Source organism: Argentina silus, assembly GCF_951799395.1.
Source record: "Argentina silus genome assembly, chromosome: 4".
Lineage (NCBI taxonomy): Eukaryota > Metazoa > Chordata > Actinopteri > Argentiniformes > Argentinidae > Argentina > Argentina silus.
In genome coordinates, this window is record NC_139658.1 from 3,602,111 (window position 1) to 3,622,034 (window position 19,924).

General features: G+C 41.4%; 2 protein-coding genes across 3 annotated transcripts; both read right to left on the reverse strand.

Moving 5' to 3' along the window:
- Window positions 1–1,608: 1,608 nt before the first annotated feature.
- On the reverse strand, window positions 1,609–6,859 carry LOC310803297 (interferon-induced GTP-binding protein Mx3-like). Its single transcript, XM_083668028.1, has 12 exons — window positions 6,617–6,859; window positions 6,259–6,396; window positions 5,945–6,099; window positions 5,597–5,735; window positions 5,189–5,387; window positions 4,530–4,608; window positions 4,262–4,384; window positions 3,947–4,088; window positions 3,569–3,727; window positions 2,964–3,040; window positions 2,618–2,875; window positions 1,609–2,352 (listed from the first exon to the last, which is right to left on the reverse strand). Exons 1-12 carry the CDS (start codon window positions 6,804–6,806, stop codon window positions 2,128–2,130), a joined length of 1,884 nt encoding a protein of 627 aa, XP_083524154.1. The 5' UTR covers window positions 6,807–6,859; the 3' UTR covers window positions 1,609–2,127.
- A 1,950-nt stretch (window positions 6,860–8,809) lies between these two features.
- Window positions 8,810–15,752, reverse strand: LOC310803155 (interferon-induced GTP-binding protein Mx3-like). Of its 2 annotated transcripts, XM_083667839.1 has the most exons (15): window positions 15,452–15,752; window positions 14,513–14,650; window positions 13,580–13,734; window positions 13,325–13,463; window positions 12,939–13,137; window positions 12,438–12,516; window positions 12,232–12,354; window positions 11,470–11,611; window positions 11,096–11,254; window positions 10,871–10,947; window positions 10,637–10,754; window positions 10,346–10,420; window positions 9,943–10,019; window positions 9,437–9,682; window positions 8,810–9,007 (listed from the first exon to the last, which is right to left on the reverse strand). In XM_083667839.1, the coding sequence occupies exons 1-14, from the start codon at window positions 15,639–15,641 to the stop codon at window positions 9,458–9,460; spliced, it is 1,896 nt and encodes a 631-aa protein (XP_083523965.1). In that variant the 5' UTR covers window positions 15,642–15,752; the 3' UTR covers window positions 8,810–9,007; window positions 9,437–9,457. The 2 variants fall into 2 exon arrangements, with proteins under 2 accessions (XP_083523965.1, XP_083523964.1); XM_083667838.1 differs by having other exon boundaries at window positions 10,346–10,754.
- Window positions 15,753–19,924: the final 4,172 nt, after the last annotated feature.

The window sequence follows — 19,924 nt, forward strand, 5'->3', positions numbered from 1 at the left end:
TGTTGAGGCACTCAAATTCAAAACTGTCGCAACCTATCACCTGTCAGAATCGAGACGAGGCAGTGCCAGTGAATCACCTGATTGGACCGCGAACCAGTCAGGTGATTCATTCAGGCAACGAAGCAGTTGCTGCTTCGGACGTCATATGTCACGTGATTTTTTTCGCACCAAAGCAAGCTTTGAAGCAGTGCTTCGATAAAATTGTTGGTCAGTGTTTGAAGCACGTATCGAAGCTTCAGTGTCAAACTGCCATCACTAGTTGTTGGTGCCAGACGGGCTGGTCTGAGTATTTCAGAAACTGCTGATCTACTGGGATTTTCACGCACAACCATCTGTAGGGTTTACAGAGAATGGTCCGAAAAAGAGAAAATATCCAGTGAGTGGCAGTTCTGGGCAAAAATGTCTTGTTGATGCTAGAGGTCAGAGGAGAATGGCCAGACTAGTTCGAGATTATAGAACGGCAACAGTAACTCAAAGGTTGGTGGTGGTGGTGGTGTAATGGTGTCGGAGATATTTTCTTGGCACACTTTGGGCCCCTTAGTACCAATTGAGCATCGTTTAAACGCCACAGCCTACCTGAGTATTGTTGCTGACCATGTCCATCCCTTTATGACCACAGTGTACCCATTTTCTGATGGCTACTTCCAGCAGGATAACGCGCCATGTCACAAAGCTCACATCATCTCAAACTGGTTTCTTGAACATGACAATACATTCACTGTACTCCAATGGCCTCCACAGTCACCAGATCTCAATCCAATAGAGCACCTTTGGGATGTGGTGGAACGGGAGATTCGCATCATGGATGTGCAGCCGACAAATCTGCAGCAACTGCGTGATGCTATCATGTCAATATGGACTAAAATCTCTGAGGAATGTTTCCAGCACCTTGTTGAATCTACGGCACAAAGAATTAAGGCAGTTCTGCAGGCAAAAGGGGGTCCAACCCGGTACTAGCAAGGTGTACCTTATAAAGTGGCCGATGAGTGTATACTGTATTGTGTAGCCTATACAATCTCTGTCCATGTCATGTCAACTAGAATACATAGACAAACATTAGAAATGTCATTACATATAACACACATCAGAAATTCCTCCCAGAAAGTAGAAAAATGCTTATGGTGCTTATTCACAGTAGGCACTCACCTGAGAGATACAAGCTAACTTGACCCCAAGTGGCGCCTGGCAGGACAAATACCCTGACCCCACAACCCGAAAAATATGATTAATTATAACTTGGATCAAATATTCTCAAAATTACAAAGGGGTTATATTACAACCATGTAAGTTATCTAAAAATATTATATGGGCGATGTGGGCTGTCCTCTACTTCCACCACTAGATGGCCCTGTCTCACCAGTAAAGTCATGATTCTGATTTCAGTCTATAATGTGTAATAACCATGTTTCTATCTGAATGGACAATCATAGAAAACGACCCTTCCTGATTTGTTTAATTTGGGTTACGCTTAAATGCTACTTAAAAAAACATAACTCGATGCTGATGATGGTTTAAAAACAATTGTTTGTTCAATCATCAGAAACCCAGAATCACATATTTCTTAGAGGTTGCATCGCGATATTTATTCCATCATCTACACCAGGACGTGTTGAGTCACATCGTATGGCTCAGTGGGGGCACTCTGCTGCTCAGTGATTGGCTGTCTTGCTTTGGCTTCTAAGAAAACAACATTGCAAAATAAAAGTACTTTTTGACCCATGTCTGGCACAGTGACAATGGTAGCTGTCATTTCACAAGCAGCTTGTTGATAATTCATAGCACACACGAATAACTGTATAATCTGTATACCTCTCAACATGGCAAGAATGAGCAAGAGGTAGGTTAACATAAATGTAATACAATTGACCAAATATAGAGCCTTGTTGATCTCAGTGTGGGTTAAAGAACAGGTTATTGTTTATTGCTTATGCACTCTTTGTATTCTACATGTGGTCCCAAGACACCAGCTAAACCTGGTATAGGACAAGAATAAAATAACAAAACATGTATTTACAGCATGCATACAAATAAAGTAAGATAAACACAAATACACAACATTGCTCTATTACTACTTTTTGCACTCTCAAGATAAAAAGTCAAACTCTGCTTGTCAAGCCACTGTCTACTCTAGAACTCCACCAAATATATGTGTGCCTGTGTCAGACGTTTGAGACGACTCTGCAGTTTAGCCCTCTTGTTGCCAATGTCAATGTCCTCCATCAGCAATTGCTCCATGTTGTCCTTCTCCTGTATCATATGTAGCATCTCCCTCTGCAGCTGAGAGGCCGACTCCTGCAGGACCAGGTAGCGGATCACCATGGGGACCTGATCAGCCAGACGCTGACTGGCAATCTGGTGAGGGCAAAACGCAAACATTACTAAATGGCAGGGGCAGAGACTATGAACTTCCTCTCACTGTTCTCCCTTGTAGGCTTTCACACCATCACACTTATAGATATACAAACATGCATGCATGCACACATACAGACCAACACACAAAGGACACACACACACACACACAAACCTGTGTAAGTTTAGAAGAGGAAGATGTTGGAGCCCCTAGGGAGAATGTATGTGAGCTTGAGAGGGTAAAATCAAAGTGCTGATTGACACTTACTTGATAATAGGACTTGAGGTGCACCATCATCTCCTGCAGAGAGGCAAAGTTGTCCTTGCCGTAGACAATACTCTGTCTGATATGGATGCCATTTAGTAGGACCACATCCCCCTCGTCCTGCTCCTCCCTCTTCCTTTTACCCAGGCTGTGGCTGTAAGTGCTGTCCTGGGTGTACACTATCAGCTCCATCTTGAACTGGGTCCTCAGCATGGACTCAGCTATAAACTCCTTGTCCAGCTTAATAGCTTCAATCTTAGTCTAGAGTAGAAGCAGTCATTCAGTTTACAACAAATAGTGGTGATGGACAACTGTATATTTTGAAAAAATGATTCACATTGTTCTATACCTTTGCTGTTTTCAGGAGGTTAGGAAATCCGCTAAAGCTGGTCTGAGCCAGCCGTACGAACATCTTTCTTACAGCATCTAGAGAAGGAGAAAATATGAAAACACTTTTTGATATCAAAACACTTTTACCAGCAATGCCCTGAGGAAGGCCATAGGCTAAACCATGTGGGTATGTCTGTCTTTTACAGGGACACTTGTCTCCAGCACCATACCATATGTCGACATAAGTGAAAAACAGCAATTTTCTATGCGATGTAGCCAAACGGTAAGGAAAATATGATGTCATTAGGGGTAAAAAATATTCATTCAGTTATTTTCAGACACTGAAAATAACTGAATTAATGAGGGGGGTGGCTGTAGTTTTTGAAAATCAATGAATTCAATATTTCTTTTTAACCCCAATGACATCTCCTTAAGACATTTTCTCTTATTTTTTTGACTGCAGAACGTAGAACATTGCCATTTTCACAAATGTAGACACTGGTATGGTGCTGGATAAAATGAATGTGATGGATGCTCCTGCAGCTCACTAGAGCTTTGCAGCAGTAGTGCTTTCTTCCCATATTTCCCATGTCAGCATTTTTAATATTTTTAATAAGCACATACCTGATATCTCCTTTAGCTTCTTGAGGGCTGGTTCTTCCAGTAGTTTGATCTGGTCCTTCACCATCACCTCAAAGGTCTTGTAGTTGATGAACCCTGGAAGCTCTCTCCCGCGATACATCTCCTCATAGTTAGCCACCTCTCTCTCAATCTTCTTGTTAACTGCAATATCAAATCTCTTAAACATTATTTTGATTCAAACTCAATTGATCAAGTTCATGAACAAATTTGTGAATGGGAGTTTACCAAAGTTAAAAAGAAGGGCAAAAACGTTTTTTTCTAATCAAAATATCAGCATTGGAAGTACTTTAACATTAACAGTACAAGTTCTTTATCTTAGAATATGTGGGCAAAATATTTCAATTTAGATATTGTACTCACAGTTCTCTCCAGAGTGGTCCAGATGGGCCTTCCATTTCCCAAACTCTTTTCTGAGCATGGAGAAGATGTTAAACCTGTCTCCACTCTTCAGCTCATCCCCGGTGGTCATGCTGATAGCATCCTGGGTGAACATTGTCACTTTCTGAAACATGAAGGAGAAGGTCCATCAGGGAGAGAGGGGTGTTGTGTGGAGAAATAGCAACCAACAATGAATTGATTTAATTTAATTTTAAACGATTCCATGGAATTCTACCTAACAGCAGTGTTACAAACAAAGATAAAGCTTGGGTCAAGGGTCAAAGCTAAGGGACACACATCGATCAGGAAGTAGTGCCTTTCTGCTGCGTCAGAGGGGGGTCCAGTGCTGTATCTCTCCAGCTCCATGCGTGTATGCGTCAGCTTAGCCTCAATCTGTTCCTCCAAATGAGGAAGGGATTTCTAGAGAGCAAAATACAGTGGGAGACATGAAGACCTTCAAAAACAACAGTTGATTACATGTCAGTCTGAAGATGTTCAAGGCCACAGAGGGTCAGCAACAACTATGGAATATAGTGCAGTGAAATATAATGAAAGATGAATTCACCTCAATATGGTGCACCAGTTCCAGGGTTAGCTTCTCCGCCAGTTTAGGGATGGTTGCATGGCCTTCGTCATAAAGTTTACTGTAAAATGAAGAAGAACATTTTTTTTTTTTGTACTGTACACTGATTGGCTTACATGGCACTGAGTTTGTTTTAGGAAGTCTATTTGTTTTCATTTTCTTTCATTATTATATATATACTTTATTTAGCACCTTTTTAAAAAAAAATGTGACAAAGTGTTTTACAAATATATAAAACAGATATGCAAATAAAAACAAAAATATAAGAAGAAAAAGTAAAAGACAACACGTTAAAAAGAATAAGAGCAGCCTCAAAAACAAAAATAAAAGTAGAAAAACAGTAAAACACAACACATTAAAAAGAATAAGGGCAGCATCAAGTTTTAAGAAGACATTTAAAACAGAATACTGATCTTGCTAGCTTAATATCCTCAGGCTTTTGTCTTCAGTCTAGACTCCGGAATGGCCAGATGGGCCTCCTGCCTGTGGATCTTAGGCTGCACTGAGGCTCATAGGGGATTAAAAGGTCAGAAATATGTACATTGATGAGTACTGATGATTCTGTCATAGGAGCCATGGTTACAGACTACACCTTTAATGTCAAATTAGGGCTATTTGAAAACATAAGGCACTAGTCTGACCTGAGATGTGCATGCTCTTTGAAGAAGGCCTTCTCCCTCTCTGTGGCTTCGGTCAGTGAGACCCGCTCCATGATCTCCTTCTGGCCCCTGCACTTGACTATCATGTAGCCTTTAGCTAGGTGGATGACCTCATTATGAACAATGTCAACCACTGTCTCCTCTGTGCCTTTGTCAACCAGGTCAGGCTTGGTCAGGATGCCTGTGCAATGGTACACACACACACACACACACACACACACACACACACACACACACACACACACACACACACACACACACACACACACACACACACACACACACACGTCACAACCAGTTATGTCATCATGATTCATAAAGGTCCAGCCTGCTTCCTGACAATGGGGTATTCAATCAAATGTGCACTGAAAAACAATTATGTTTATTTACCTAAAGTCCTTTCCCCCTCTGGGTCCACCTCCTGTGCCATCTTCAAGGCCTCTGTGGTTGCTATGTCAACGTTGCATGGCACAACCACCAAGCTGATTGTTTCTTGCTTTGTGATGAACTTCTGTATCAGTCTCTTAATCTGGAAACGTAGATGTACATTGTTAAAATTGTCTTTTGTATTCACAATTTTTAACTATATCCTGCCATTCTAAAACATGTTATATATGTGATAACCTACAGTATATATTTAATATGTGCTATGTTCATGAGTATTAACGGGTTTCCAGGAGTATCGAGAGTGGGCCACACAACAAGGGTGAAGCATGTGAGGGAGGACCATGCTTTTACCTGCTCCCCGATGTTCTCAGGTTGACCCTTGACCGCCACCCTGGCGATGCCTGGCAGGTCTATGAGTGTGAGGTCTGGCACGTCAGGGGAGGCTATCTCCAAGCTGATGAGGTCATCACTGATCCCCACTCCCACACCGGCCATCTCATCCTGGGCTGGAGGAGGGCAAGTGTTTTGAACATAAATTCATTTTAGGAGCCAATGGAAAAGAGAGCAGAAACACACAGACTACTGCCAGGCAGCTTTATAATGAAATAATGTTCTGAAGTGCAGTAAAGTGTAATTGCAGGCCAGTGAAAGTGACTTTATTTCACCTTCTCTGATTTTCTTCTCCACATCTGAAGGGTCCTCAATCTCCTCCTCATGGTCCTGGTAACTGATTTTTCCATGCCATTCCTCTCCTTCTCGCTTTCTCTTCATCTTCAGCTCAAGGGGGCATCTAGTCACAATACCTACATAAGGGGAGGAGTGGAGAGGGGAGGGGAGAATGAGGAAATGAAAGAATAAAAAACAGTCTAGAGTAAAGAGACAATAGTCCTTAGGTAGTCCTTACAGTATACACCAAACATCTATAAAAAAAAATCATAATGTAAACAATCTGTCTCACTTGTTAAACATCTTTCTTATTCTCATGTCATTCAGTCTGTTATCAGTCATTCCATGTGAACTCACCACTCCCCCTTGGTAAAGCCACCCCCGACAGCGCCTCCAGCACGGAGCTCTTCCCCGAGCTCTGGTCCCCAATCACGGCTATGGCTGGCAGCGCAAGGTCCTTCTCAACACCCAAGGAACGGAGGGAATCGATAAGGTCGATGCAGGGACGCACTTTCTCCTCATATTGTTGGTTTAGCGTGTTATTCATGATTAGATACTATTTAAAAGACACTTAGTTAAAGCTTGCCGCAGCTGAAGTAAATTCACTTGAGATGGCAAGTGGACGACTTCTCTTATGTGATGGTGAACTAACAGGTTCAGCATACAATTGTTCAGGGGGATTGGCATGGTGGGAAATCGATTCTTAAGGACTTGATGAGAAAGCAGTTTAACTTTCGTTTCCTCAGACATTCCCTATTCCCAGCAATACTGTCAGACCACGCTCCATAGACCAGTGTTTTTCAACCTTTTTTGAGCCACGGCACATTTTTTACATTGGAAGAATCTTGCGGCACACTACCAACCAAAAATGTTACAAAATGACACTGTAGCCTGATACAGTATATATAATTACAATATTATATACATTTCCTCTCCTGTTGTTTTTTCTGGCAGTGCCTTGCAAAATAGGAAGTTTTCTCTAATGGCATCTCCATCCACAAAACGCACATTGGCCAAGAGCTGAGAATGTCCACTAATATCCGTAGACTCATCAAGTTGCAACGCAAATTTCCTACTGATGCGTATCTTTCCCAAAACATGACTTTCGATGTCTGTAGACATGTCATCAATACGCCTGGCAATTGTGTTATCTGAGAGCGGGACTTTAGCTATGTCTTTAACCGCGTCAGGGCCGAGCATCTCGTTGACAATGGCTTTGCAGGCAGGTAGTATTAATGTCTCTGCCACAGAGTGGGACTTTTTTGATTTAGCTACGAGTTCAGCAACTAGGTAACTAGCTTTGAGGGCTCTCTCATTTACCTTTGTGGTTTTCCTCATAAAAGTTGCCTGTTTCTCTGTGTTTTCACGCAGGCGAACAAAATAGTCCATTGGCTTGTTTTGAAGCGACGGGTGTTTCGTTTGGAGATGGCGTTTAAGTTTGCTTGGCACCATGGCGCTGTTGGAAGATAGCTTTCGCTGTATTGCCTCGAGCTCACCATCTTTGCTTTCTTTTTACCACCACTCATACTAGGGCCTTCACCTGGGTCAGAATCTTGTCCAGGGCCCAGTTCGGAGTTTACATTTTTCCTTTTTAAAAACTTCTCCATCACTGTCACCACGACCTGTCGCATGCGACTCTTGTCTCTTAGAAGGAACGAGGCAATTAGCTACCTGCTGCCACCCGGACGAATATTACATTACTCTGCCAGTCACTATATTACAGCACAGACACTCGACAATGACATTTTATTTGCAGATAATAATTAATAAATGTTAATTAAAAAAAAAAAAAAAGTGAAATTGGATAATTTCCATAGACTACGCCTCATCGCGGACATCTACGCCTCCTTTAGCTACGAGTTTTACTTTGCTTGCTTATCACAGCGTGTGTCAAGTGTATATTGTTAATTTTCGCTGTCACTTTCACTTGGGAACTTAACTTTAGCTGTCACCATGATTAATTGTAGACTAGTAACACATTTCCCCTGCTCAATGCTAAACATATATACTGTATTGTGTAGCCTATACAATCTCTCTCCAAGTCATGTCAACTAGAATACATAGACAAACATTCGAAATGTCATTACATATAACACATATCAGAAATTCCTCCCAGAAAGTAGTAAAATGCTTATGGTGCTTATTCACAGTAGGCACTCACCTGAGAGATACAAGCTAACTTGACCCCAAGTGGCGCCTGGCAGGACAAATACCCTGACCCCACAACCCGAAAAATATGATTAATTATAACTTGGATCAAATATTCTCAAAATTACAAAGGGGTTATATTACAACCATGTAAGTTATCTAAAAATATTATATGGGTGATGTGGGCTGTCCTCTACTTCCACCACTAGATGGCCCTGTCTCACCAGTAAAGTCATGATTCTGATTTCAGTCTATAATGTGTAATAACCATGTTTCTATTGAATGGACAATCATAGAAAACGACCCTTCCTGATTTGTTTAATTTGGGTTACGCTTAAATGCTACTTAAAAAAACATAACTCGATGCTGATGATGGTTTAAAAACAATTGTTTGTTCAATCATCAGAAACCCAGAATCACTTTTATTGTTGTCATGTTCAGTACATATGTGATATAAAATACAGACATATTTCTTAGTTGTTGCATCGTGATATTTATTCCATCATCTACACCAGGACGTGTTGAGTCACATCGTATGGCTCAGTGGGGGCACTCTGCTGCTCAGTGATTGCTATGGCTTGTTTTGTCTTGCTTTGGCTTCTAAGAAAACAACATTGCAAAATAAAAGTACTTTTTGACACATGTCTGGCACAGTGACAATGGTAGCTGTCATTTCACAAGCAGCTTGTTGATAATTCATAGCACACACAAATAACCGTATCATCTGTATACCTCTCAACATGGCAAGAATGAGCCAGAGGTAGGTTAACATAAATGTAATCAAATTGACCAAATATAGAGCCTTGTTGATCTTAGTGTGGGTTAAAGAGCAGGTTATTGTTTATTGCTTATGCACTCTTTGTATTCTACATGTGGTCCCAAGACACCAGCTAAACATGGTATAGAACAAGAATAAAATAACAAAACATGTATTTACAGCATGCATACAAATAAAGTAAGATAAACACAAATACACAACATTGCTCTATTACTACTTTTTGCACTCTCAAGATAAAAAGTCAAACTCACCTTGTCAAGCCACTGTCTACTCTAGAACTCTACCAAATAGCTGCGTGCCTGTGTCAGACGTTTGAGCCGACTCTGCAGTTTAGCCCTCTTGACATTGATGTCAATGTCCTCCATCAACAGTTGCTCCATTTTGTCCTTCTCCTGCATCATATGTAGCATCTCCCTCTGCAGCTGAGAGGCCGACTCCTGCAGGACCAGGTAGCGGATCACCATGGGGACCTGATCGGCCAGACGCTGACTGGCAATCTGGTGAAGGCCAAACGTAAACATTACTAAATGGCAGGGGCAGAGACTATGAACTTCCTCTCACTGTTCTCCCTTGTAGGCTTTTCACACCATCACACTTGTAGATACACAAACATGCATGCATTTACGCATGCACACATACAGACCAACACAAAAAGGACACACACAAACTTGTGCAATGCATGTGTGAGTTTAGAAGAGGATGTATGTGAGCTTGAGAGGGTAAAGTGCTGACTGACAAAGTGCTGATTGACACTTACTTGATAATAGGACTTGAGGTGCAGCATCATCTCCTGCAGAGAGGCATGGTTGTCCCTGCAGTACATGGCACTCTTCCCTATAGGGAAGCAGCTCATTTCAATATATGTAAAGTTGTAGTGATACCAGACAAAGATATACCTGTAGTACTCAAACTTTGCATTTCCTGTGTAACATGTGTATCATCAGTATTGCTGCTGTACTTGTTTTCTCAAAAACATTTTTAACACAACAACAAAGGCAGACTTAACCTAACTGTGGTGCATAGTCCATGTCTATTATCTGACTGACTTTTTGATGACCAGCATGGTTGCATAGAGAGCTGCACTGGGGTATGTGGCTTTTCCTGTACAACGCTGATGCTCTCTGACTTTGGCCCTAGTGGGATTCAGATAACATCCTCACCACTCTTTGAGTCAGATGAGGCTTTTTCCATAGCGAGGACGCTGTTTCCCCTGCTGGTCCCTCTGCTTCTGCAAACTGCAGAGAAGTGATCTCGTTTTCCACAGGATCTACAAGTTTGTCCATATGAAGGGCATTTTTCCTTTTTTCTTTCATGTTTTCTTCCACAGTATTTGCATTGTATAAAGCCCAGTTTGTCTGTAGGGTCTCCTTGCCCTCTCTGCCTCTCTTTCTGTGTCACTGCATTGCTTATCTCCTCTTCCTCGTTCTCCTGCTCCTCCCTCTTCCTTTTACCCAGGCTGTGGCTGTAAGTGCTGTCCTGGGTGTACACTATCCGCTCCATCTTGAACTGGGTCCTCAGCATAGACACGGCTGTAATCTCCTTCTCCAGCTTAATGGCTTCAATCTTAGTCTAGAGGAGAAGCAGCCATTCATCTTACAACAAATGGTGGTGCAAAATAAAAAAAACTGATGATGGACAACTGTATGACAATATACATAAATAAACCGATTGACATTGTTCTATACCTTAGCTGTTTTCAGGAGGTGAGGAAATCCAGTGAAACTGGTCTGAGCTAGCCGTATGAATACACTTTTTACAGCATCTAGAGAAGGAGATAATATGAAAACAAAACACAATGACTTTTGCCAAACAACAAGACAGCGATGCCCTGAGAGCTCTGCAGTGGCCCTGTAAGCTTTCTTCCCATATTTCCCATGCCTGCATTTTTTATATTTTGAATAAACACATACCTGATATGTCCTTAAGCTTCTTGACTGCTGGTTCTTCCAGGTCTTTCATCTGGTCCTTCACCATCACCTCAAAGGTCTTGTAGTTGGTGAACCCTGGAAGCTCTCTTCCACGATACATCTCCTCATAGTTAGCCACCTCTCTCTCAATCTTCTTGTTAACTGCAATATCAAATCTCTTAAACATTATTTGGATTTTTACTCAATTGATCAAGTTCATGAGCAACTATGTGAATGGGAGGTTTTCAAAGTAAAAAAGAAGTGCAAAATGGCTAAAGAAAAAATATTTTTTCTAATCAATATATCAGCATTGGAAGTACAAGTTCTTCATTTTAGAAAATGCGGGCAAAATATTTCAATTTAGATATTGTACTCACAGTTCTCTCCAGAGTGGTCCAGATGGGCCTTCCATTTCCCAAACTCTTTTCTGAGCGTGGAGAAGATGTTTAACCTGTCTCCACTCTTCAGCTCCTCTCCAGTGGTCATGTTGATAGCATCCTGGGTGAACTCTGTCACTTTCTGAAACATGAAGAAGAAGAACCCTCAGGGAGAGAGGGGTGGTGTGTGGAGAAATAGCAACCAATAATGAATTGATCTAATTTAATTTATAATTATTTCTTTGAATTGACTGAAATTTCTTTGAATAGCTGAAATAGTTCTATCGGAAGCTTGCTAGCATCATTGAAGATTGAATTAATAATTAATTCAATTCAAGACGGTGAAACAAGTTTGTACAAATAAAAAGAAAGCTGGAGAAAACAAAGAAAAGTGGAGCTGCGGCTGGGAATCAAATGAAGCCCACCTTCTTTGTTATGCTCTCCTGGCTGGAAGTATTCATAAAGCACTGAGAGACTGAGACAAACTATCCTGAGATAAATACAGGCAGCCTTTGTTTACTAGCTAGCTAGTTAGCTTTGTTTGTTAACTAGCCACTTCTGCTACCCTACTTTAACTGCAGCTGTTCTCAACCATTAATTGTGTAATTGGTAATATGAGAACATGACACCACTGCGCACAGGCTGCGTGTAGGCTACGCAGAAACATGAATTACAAAATGCTTGCGACAGTGTTGCACAGCGCGAACCGCGTACTAGTCGCACAAGTGACGCAGAAGCATGTAGAGGCCTTAAGGGACACACATCGATCAAGAAGTAGAGCCTCTCTTCTGGGTCAGAGGGAGGTCCAGTGCTGTATCTCTCCAGCTCCATGTGTGTGTCCGCCAGCTTTGCCTCAATCTGTTCCTCCAAACGAGGAAGGGATTTCTAGAAAGCAAAACATGAAGACATTCAAAACAGTTGAACTATGGAATATAGTGCAGTGAAATGTAATGTAAAGATGAATTCACCTCAATATGGTGCACCAGCTCCAGAGTTAGCTTCTCCGCCAGTTTAGGGATGGTTGCATGGCCTTCATCGTAAAGAGTACTGTACAATGAATAAGAAAAATGCAAAACCCAACAAACTTTCATCACAGCTAATAAATTACTTATAAAGAGGAAAAAATAATTGTTTATGTTACCCGTGAACGTCTGAAGAACCAGATTGACGGCACACAGAGAAGGTGGTGGGGTTTAGCCCAAAGGCGTATTTAATAATAAAAGGGGAAAAGGGATAGGAGAGAGAAGGATAATCCAATAGATGATCGCCGGGGCCTCAAGGTGGTGCCAGAGGGCCGGTCAGGGAGAGGGACCGTAACAGTTTAAAAAGGTTTAAAATGGGGGCCACTGAGTTTGTTTTGGGGAGCGTGTTTGTTTTCATTTAAGCATTGATTATTCTGTCACAGGAGCCAAAGCTACAGACTGCACCTAAAATAAGAGCTATTTGAAAACATAAGGCACTAGTCTGACCTGAGATGTGCATGTTCTTTGAAGAAGGCCTTCTCCCTCTCTGTGGCCTCAGTCAGTGAGACCCGCTCCATGATCTCCTTCTGGCCCCTGCACTTGACTATCATGTAGCCTTTAGCTAGGTGGATGACCTCATTATGAACAATGTCAACCACTGTCTCCTCTGTGCCTTTGTCAACCAGGTCAGGCTTGGTCAGGATGCCTGTGCAATGGTACACACACACACACACACACACACACACACACACACACACACACACACACACACACACACACACACACACACACACACACACACGTCACAACCAGTTATGTCATCATGATTCATAAAGGTCCAGCCTGCTTCCTAATAATCCAATGTACACTGCAGAACAATAATGCTGAATTACCTAAAGTCCTTTCCCCCTCTGGGTCCACCTCCTGTGCCATCTTCAAAGCCTCTGTGGTTGCTATGTCAACATTGGATGGCACAACCACCAAGCTGATAGTTTCTTGCTTTGTGATGAACTTCCGTATCAGTCTCTTAATCTGGAAATATTAAGAAATATAAATCTTTATTCACAGTTTTGAACTATTTATTTTTGCTAGTAGTATAAGAATGTACCACATAAGGTGAAGCATGTGAGGGAGGACCATGCTTTTACCTGCTCCCCGATGTTCTCAGGTTGACCCTTGACAGCCACCCTGGCGATGCCTGGCAGGTCTATGAGTGTGAGGTCTGGAACGTCAGGGGAGGCTATCTCCAAGCTGATGAGGTCATCACTGATCCCCACTCCCACACCGGCCATCTCGTCCTGGGCTAGAGGAGGGAAAGCACAAGAGTAGAGAATGCCATTGAGAAGTGATGAAAAGGAAGGCATATAGGAGAAACTAGTCTTGTGTAGCCATGCCTCCAAATCAAGTTGTTCTTACACCTCTTTTGGAGGTCTGGATTGAACTGGATGGAGGAATGCACACAATTTCATTGGATAAAACATTCCAAGAACCCTCCCCCGACATGCCCCTAGAATGGTTGCTTATTGTTATGTGTGTCATCTTTTCTGACGGGTAGGACTAATTGCAGAGCGTGGTTGGCTATGCTAGCTTGCAACATTGAAAAAAATGGAAAAATACCTGAAGGAAAAACTGAATTCAGTTTATTTGGAGCTTCGACCAAGTACAGTATTTCACTGGTTTAACGTGTTCAAACAAGTTTCCACCCCTTTGTAGCTACTTTCAGTAAAGCATTTCCCCAGGCTTTCTGGACTGAAAAAGTATGTGAAACAGACGTTAAGTTGCTGCAAACAGTAGCCCCACAATTCAAGTTGCTTCGACTGAGTCTTGAACTTGTGACCACTGACTTGCCAACATACGTGACCGTCTCCTCCAATACCCGATGTAAACCAGCTACACTATCGAAAAGCTAACAATTTGATAGCGCAAGTAGGGGTATTTCAACTTGAGGAGTGTGTTTACCATCTCAACTCAAGTTACATCTGGTCTCAACAAAGTCAGGGAGAAACACACGACCACTGCCAGGCACTCCATATTATGAAGCGCAGTAAAGTGTAATTGCAGGCCAGTGAAAGTGAACCCACCTTCTCTGATTTTCTTCTCCACATCTGAGGGGTCCTCAATCTCCTCCTCATGGTCCTGGTAACTGATTTTTCCATACCATTCCTCTCCTTCTCGCTTTCTCTTCATCTTCAGCTCAAGAGGGCATCTAGTCACAATACCTACATACAGTAAGGGGAAGGAGCGGACGAGAAGAGAGAATTAAGAAATTAAAGAATACAAAACACACGCGACGGGGACCATTTCTGTTCATTAGAGCTACGTTTAGAACTGTAGGCCGAAATTATACAAATTATCCCATAGCATCACTTTAATGTGTGAGTAATGTTTTGAAGTCAAGAACACTTGCTAGCTACAAAATTACACGCGCAATCACTGTAGTGATTAGTCTTCATCATAGGGTCAGCAAGTTAGCTGTTGCAGTAGGAGCAATGGATGTGTCACCAAAATTGGCATCTACCCTCACCACCGCTGGCAAACTAGCTGTAAAGACTTTGTTTGGTGCTATCATAATCATGGCAGGAGAGTGACTGCAATGAACAGACAGTCTGAGAGAGAGTGGCCGCAACCAACAGATAAGAGAGTGAGAAGTGCCTCTCCAAGCCTATAGTTCATAGAATGAACTGTCATAGTGTGAATCACTGAATTGTCATGTATGTTCTCTGATGAAATGATGACAGCTTAAGTGTAGAGGGTGTACTGCATGTGTTGACTTCATGCAGGAGAGCCAAGGACCGACAGACAGGCAGAGAGGGAGGGAGGGAGAGAGAGAGAGAGAGGGGGGGGGGTGCATCACACTGGTATTCAGCACAGTATGAATGGTTGTGGTCCTAAGACTGATTTGACTGGACCAGAGTAAGTGTCCCTCCACAAGACCTCCCTTATCTTTGTAAATTGCTTCAATTGTAAGCTAAGATTTGTACTGTATGGATGATTGTCTCAGTCATTCCATGTGAACTCACCACTCCCCCTTGGTAAAGCCACCCCAGACAGCGCCTCCAGCACGGAGCTCTTCCCCGAGCTCTGGTCCCCAATCACGGCTATGGCTGGCAGCGCAAGGTCCTTCTCAACACCCAAGGAACGGAGGGAATCGATTAGGTCGATCCAGGGACGCACTTTCTCTTCATAATGGTGGTTCAGCGTGTTATTCATGATGAGATACTAATTAATTAATCAAAAGGAAACTTAGTGACAGCTTGCAGCCCTGCTTGCCACAGATGCAGGAAGTGTACCTGAGGTGGAAAGTGACTTATCTTAGGTTCAGAATAGTTATTTAGGGGGAGTGGAATTGTGGGAAATCGATTCTTACAGCGATGCCAGGGTAGAGCAGTTTCGCTTTCATTTCCTCAGACATTCTGAGTGACTATCGTGACGCCGATACAGATACAATGCTACAATGTTCCATCACAAATACTCCTCTAAGCAGAAGTTTACTGTGAACTATATTATATCTGAAATGGTATAACTATTTGATCACTAATAAAGTGAGAGAAGTCTCTAGAACTTATTTAGAATTTATTTTGTGATTGTTTGCATTGTGAAATAATTTGGACAGATATATATAGATAGATAGATAGATAGATATATGTAAGTAAGTAAGTATCACTCAATTTGATATTCTTTTTAAATGCCTGTATATATTTAATTATTTATTTATTGGGGTCAGCTTTGAAATAGGAAATAGAATGTAAGTTCTATCCGATAGCATTGCTTGCATCCTTTCTATTTTGTCATTCATTGATTTCGAATATTATATTACATCCCTGAAATGTAAGGCATTATGGGCAATGTGAGCTATCCTCTACTTCCACCACTAGATGACCCTGTCTCACCAGTAAAGTCATGATTCTCATTTCAGTCTATATGTAATAAACATGTTTCTATCTGAATGGACAATCATAGTAAACTACACTTCCTATTTTCTTTCATTCGGGTTATGCTGCATAAGCAGAACAGGATGCTGATAATGGTAAATAAAGATTAAAAGTGAATACAAAGTGGTGCAAAAATACTTTTTTTCAATTAGAATCAGAATCAGAATTATTTTATTTGGCCAAGTATATTTGCACATACAGGAAATTGACTTGGTGAGGTTGGTGCATGGACATAAAAAACAAATTTACAAAATAGCAAAAAATTAACAAAATAGCAATAACAAATTTACAAATGTATAAAAAAGAGCAGCAGAACAATACATATTGTAGGCTGTGTGAGACTAAGTGGCAATGAGACTAGAGGCTGTGAAATGGTTGTGGGGCATGTACACTATAAATTTGAATAATTTTAAATAATTATAAATTACACCAATTACAACAACCATCAAGAACACAGAATCACTTTCATTGCTATCATTTTCAGTACATATTTGATTTTAAATACAGACAAATGTATGTTCTTAGAGGTTGCATGGTGATATTGCTTCAATCATCTACACCAGGACAAAGATATTTCTCAAAAAGCATGTGAGAGTTGTGTGCACAGAATGAGTATTATGGCACATATGACACCCTCATATTTTTTTTTATATCTTGTATTCCCTGTTGGTAATATTATTTTAGTGACAATTACATTTTTCATAGCATCATAAATAAATAAGATACTGTATTTGATTGTATTTGACTGTTATTCAAGGTCAGAATAGCAATTGGTTATTTGTTTGTGATGAGGGAGGGAGGGGAGACTGTTTAACTATCATTACAAGATAGGCCCAGTGTTGAGTCACAGTATAGGGCGCACTCTCCTGCCCAGAGGTTTGCTGACTTGCTTTGTCTTCTAAGAAAAGTCCAGTGGAATTTGCTAGTATGTACAATGCACCACTCTGAGTGAACTAATTGCATATCACTGACCTGTCTCTGGCATGTAGCTACAGCCATGTCACTTTAAAAACATAGTCTGTTGTCAATCCTTGACATACTTAATACTTTAGTTTACAACAAAGCTTATCTGGATGTAGTATAGCAATCTGGTTTGAAATGGCTTGTTTTTACAACAATGTTATGCATTTTTTATAATTGTTCATAGTGTAGACCTGTTTTGTGTGTGGTAGCTAGCTACAGGCTAGCTTTCTGAATTGCAGGCTGAAGTCATCTGAAGTGACAGACAGAATGATGATGAAAAGAAGGAAGTCTTCGAGAGCGATTTGCCTCCCCTCCCCTCCCTCGTCTTCCTTCAGGTCCTCAAAGATCTCCTTGTACTTTGGCTTAAATTCTTGACCCTGCAAGAGATGGCAACATTCTCACAGAGACCTGGCATCACACCGCTTTATACCACCTATATGTTCCGAATATGAAATGAAGGTTCATAGCTTCCCCAAATGAAAATAAGTAGTGTCTGAGGGAATCCGAGAAACTGGGGAGGAGGTACTTCTGCTGCTGCGCCTGTTACAGAAGTGCTCCAGGGTTGTGAGATTCCTTTAATCTCCTAAGAGTGCAAGGCTGTAGTGGTGTTTCTCTCTGCCACCACACTGTGCAGAGTGTTCCACATCTTACCCTCGTGAAAGCCTGAAACTGTGTCAGTAGCAGCTCTCTGACAGCCCCTCTGCTGACTCGGCAGTCTGTGTCTGAGGAGCTGTAGTAGAAGACCAGCAGCAGGATGGCCATGGCCCTCTCCAGGTAACTTCCGCCATCCAGGCCTATGGAAAGGGAAAGGGGGGCAGAAAGAGAGATAATAGTGGTGTGTGTGTGTGTGTGTGTGTGTGTGTGTGTGTGTGTGTGTGTGTGTGTGTGTGTGTGTGTGTGTGTGTGTGTGTGGGCGTGTGTGTGTGGGCGTGTGTGCACACGTGTGTGTGTTTCCATGTGTGTTTGTGTAGATAGTGGATTTACATCTACTTTCGTTAAGTTTATACTCTACCTTCAATGGAGGACAGCTGTTTGGATACGTCTATCCTGTCTCAATGAACCAGGAGCAGAGAGTATTCGGCAAACTGATAGCAAAGGCACAGCTACCCATCATGACAATGGATCACAGGTACTGGACACTACTGTGTAGAGTGTAGGCTATTCACTATATTCTATTTACAGTGACCACATACTGTGTATAGCAACAATGGGTTTTCCTGTCAATACTACATTTTATTGTATTAGCATTCAATGTACGATGATACATATAGAAATACACAGTGCCTTGACCTGCTTAAGATGTTCTTGGGGTCTGAATTGGTCATTGTTTGAGATCCCATTTTGTTGGTATTGTTTAGCTTCGATGTTGATCCAACCATATTACTAATAGGAAGCTTTGGTTTACATGGGTCACTTGGCAATAGGTGCTCACTCACACACACACACACACACCCTCCCACCCACACACACACACACACACACACACACACACACACACACACACACACACACACACACACACACACACACACACACACACACACACACACACAGGTGTTGTAAAGGGTTAGGGTTAGGAATTGGATGCTATGTCGCTACACATTGAGCTAACATGAGCAAAGGGATATGCCAAGATTGACAGGAATTGATTGCTGTGGAAGTAGTATTTGAGACCCAAAGCACACATTTATTTATAGGCTTAATAAGTTTGGCTTGCTGGACTTTATTCCAAGACAACATTATTTTCTATTGGTTCAGGTCTCCTTATGGTGGCTGGACAGTGGTCACTCTGGACATAAAACATTTTCCCAGCGTCTGGGTTTGTGTTAATTTGTTTGCTTGTTTTGTCTTGGCTAGTAATATTTTCACAATTCCATCAACCAAATACAATCACAGTTGTCCTGATGCCTAGTGCAAAAGAGTAACAGTTCGGCAAGATCTCTTACCAACTTCTTTAAAGCATTGGTTTTGATCTTCATTCTTGCCTTAACAGAATACTTATTTTTGTCCTGACAGACATTCAGATGTCTATTGTTAAATACCCAACCACTCAGATACATGGATCCTATGAGGAGAATACCTGTCTGAACTATGTGTGTATCTGAACCTGAGATCTGTAGTAAATTAAGATTAACATTTCATGGGGATTCAGTGAGATACAGAGAGAGAGCAAGAGATACACCATGTCATTCACAAATGTGTGCAACATCTTTATTAGCATTTTTCTAAATGCATGTAAAATAGTAATCATGAACAGATTACAAATACCAGTAAATGGACTTCAACTCCTTCACATTATACTGTAACACGGACAGAAGAGTAAGTACATACAGTACATGGATGTTCAATCCATTTTTATTTTATTTTAGTTACCTGGGTATGCACGCCGCATGCTTTGGAATTCAAGACACAGGGTTGCACAAGTCATTACCCTCAATGTAAACAGACATTGACTTAACACATTGACTTTTTTTGTTAGCATTATTCGTCACACAGATTTTCAAAAGTCATACAAACCTGAATTATTTTTCAGAATAGAAACTTCAGAACTTCATAGATTTAAAAACAGAGAAAACATGATAGATAAAATGAAAGGGT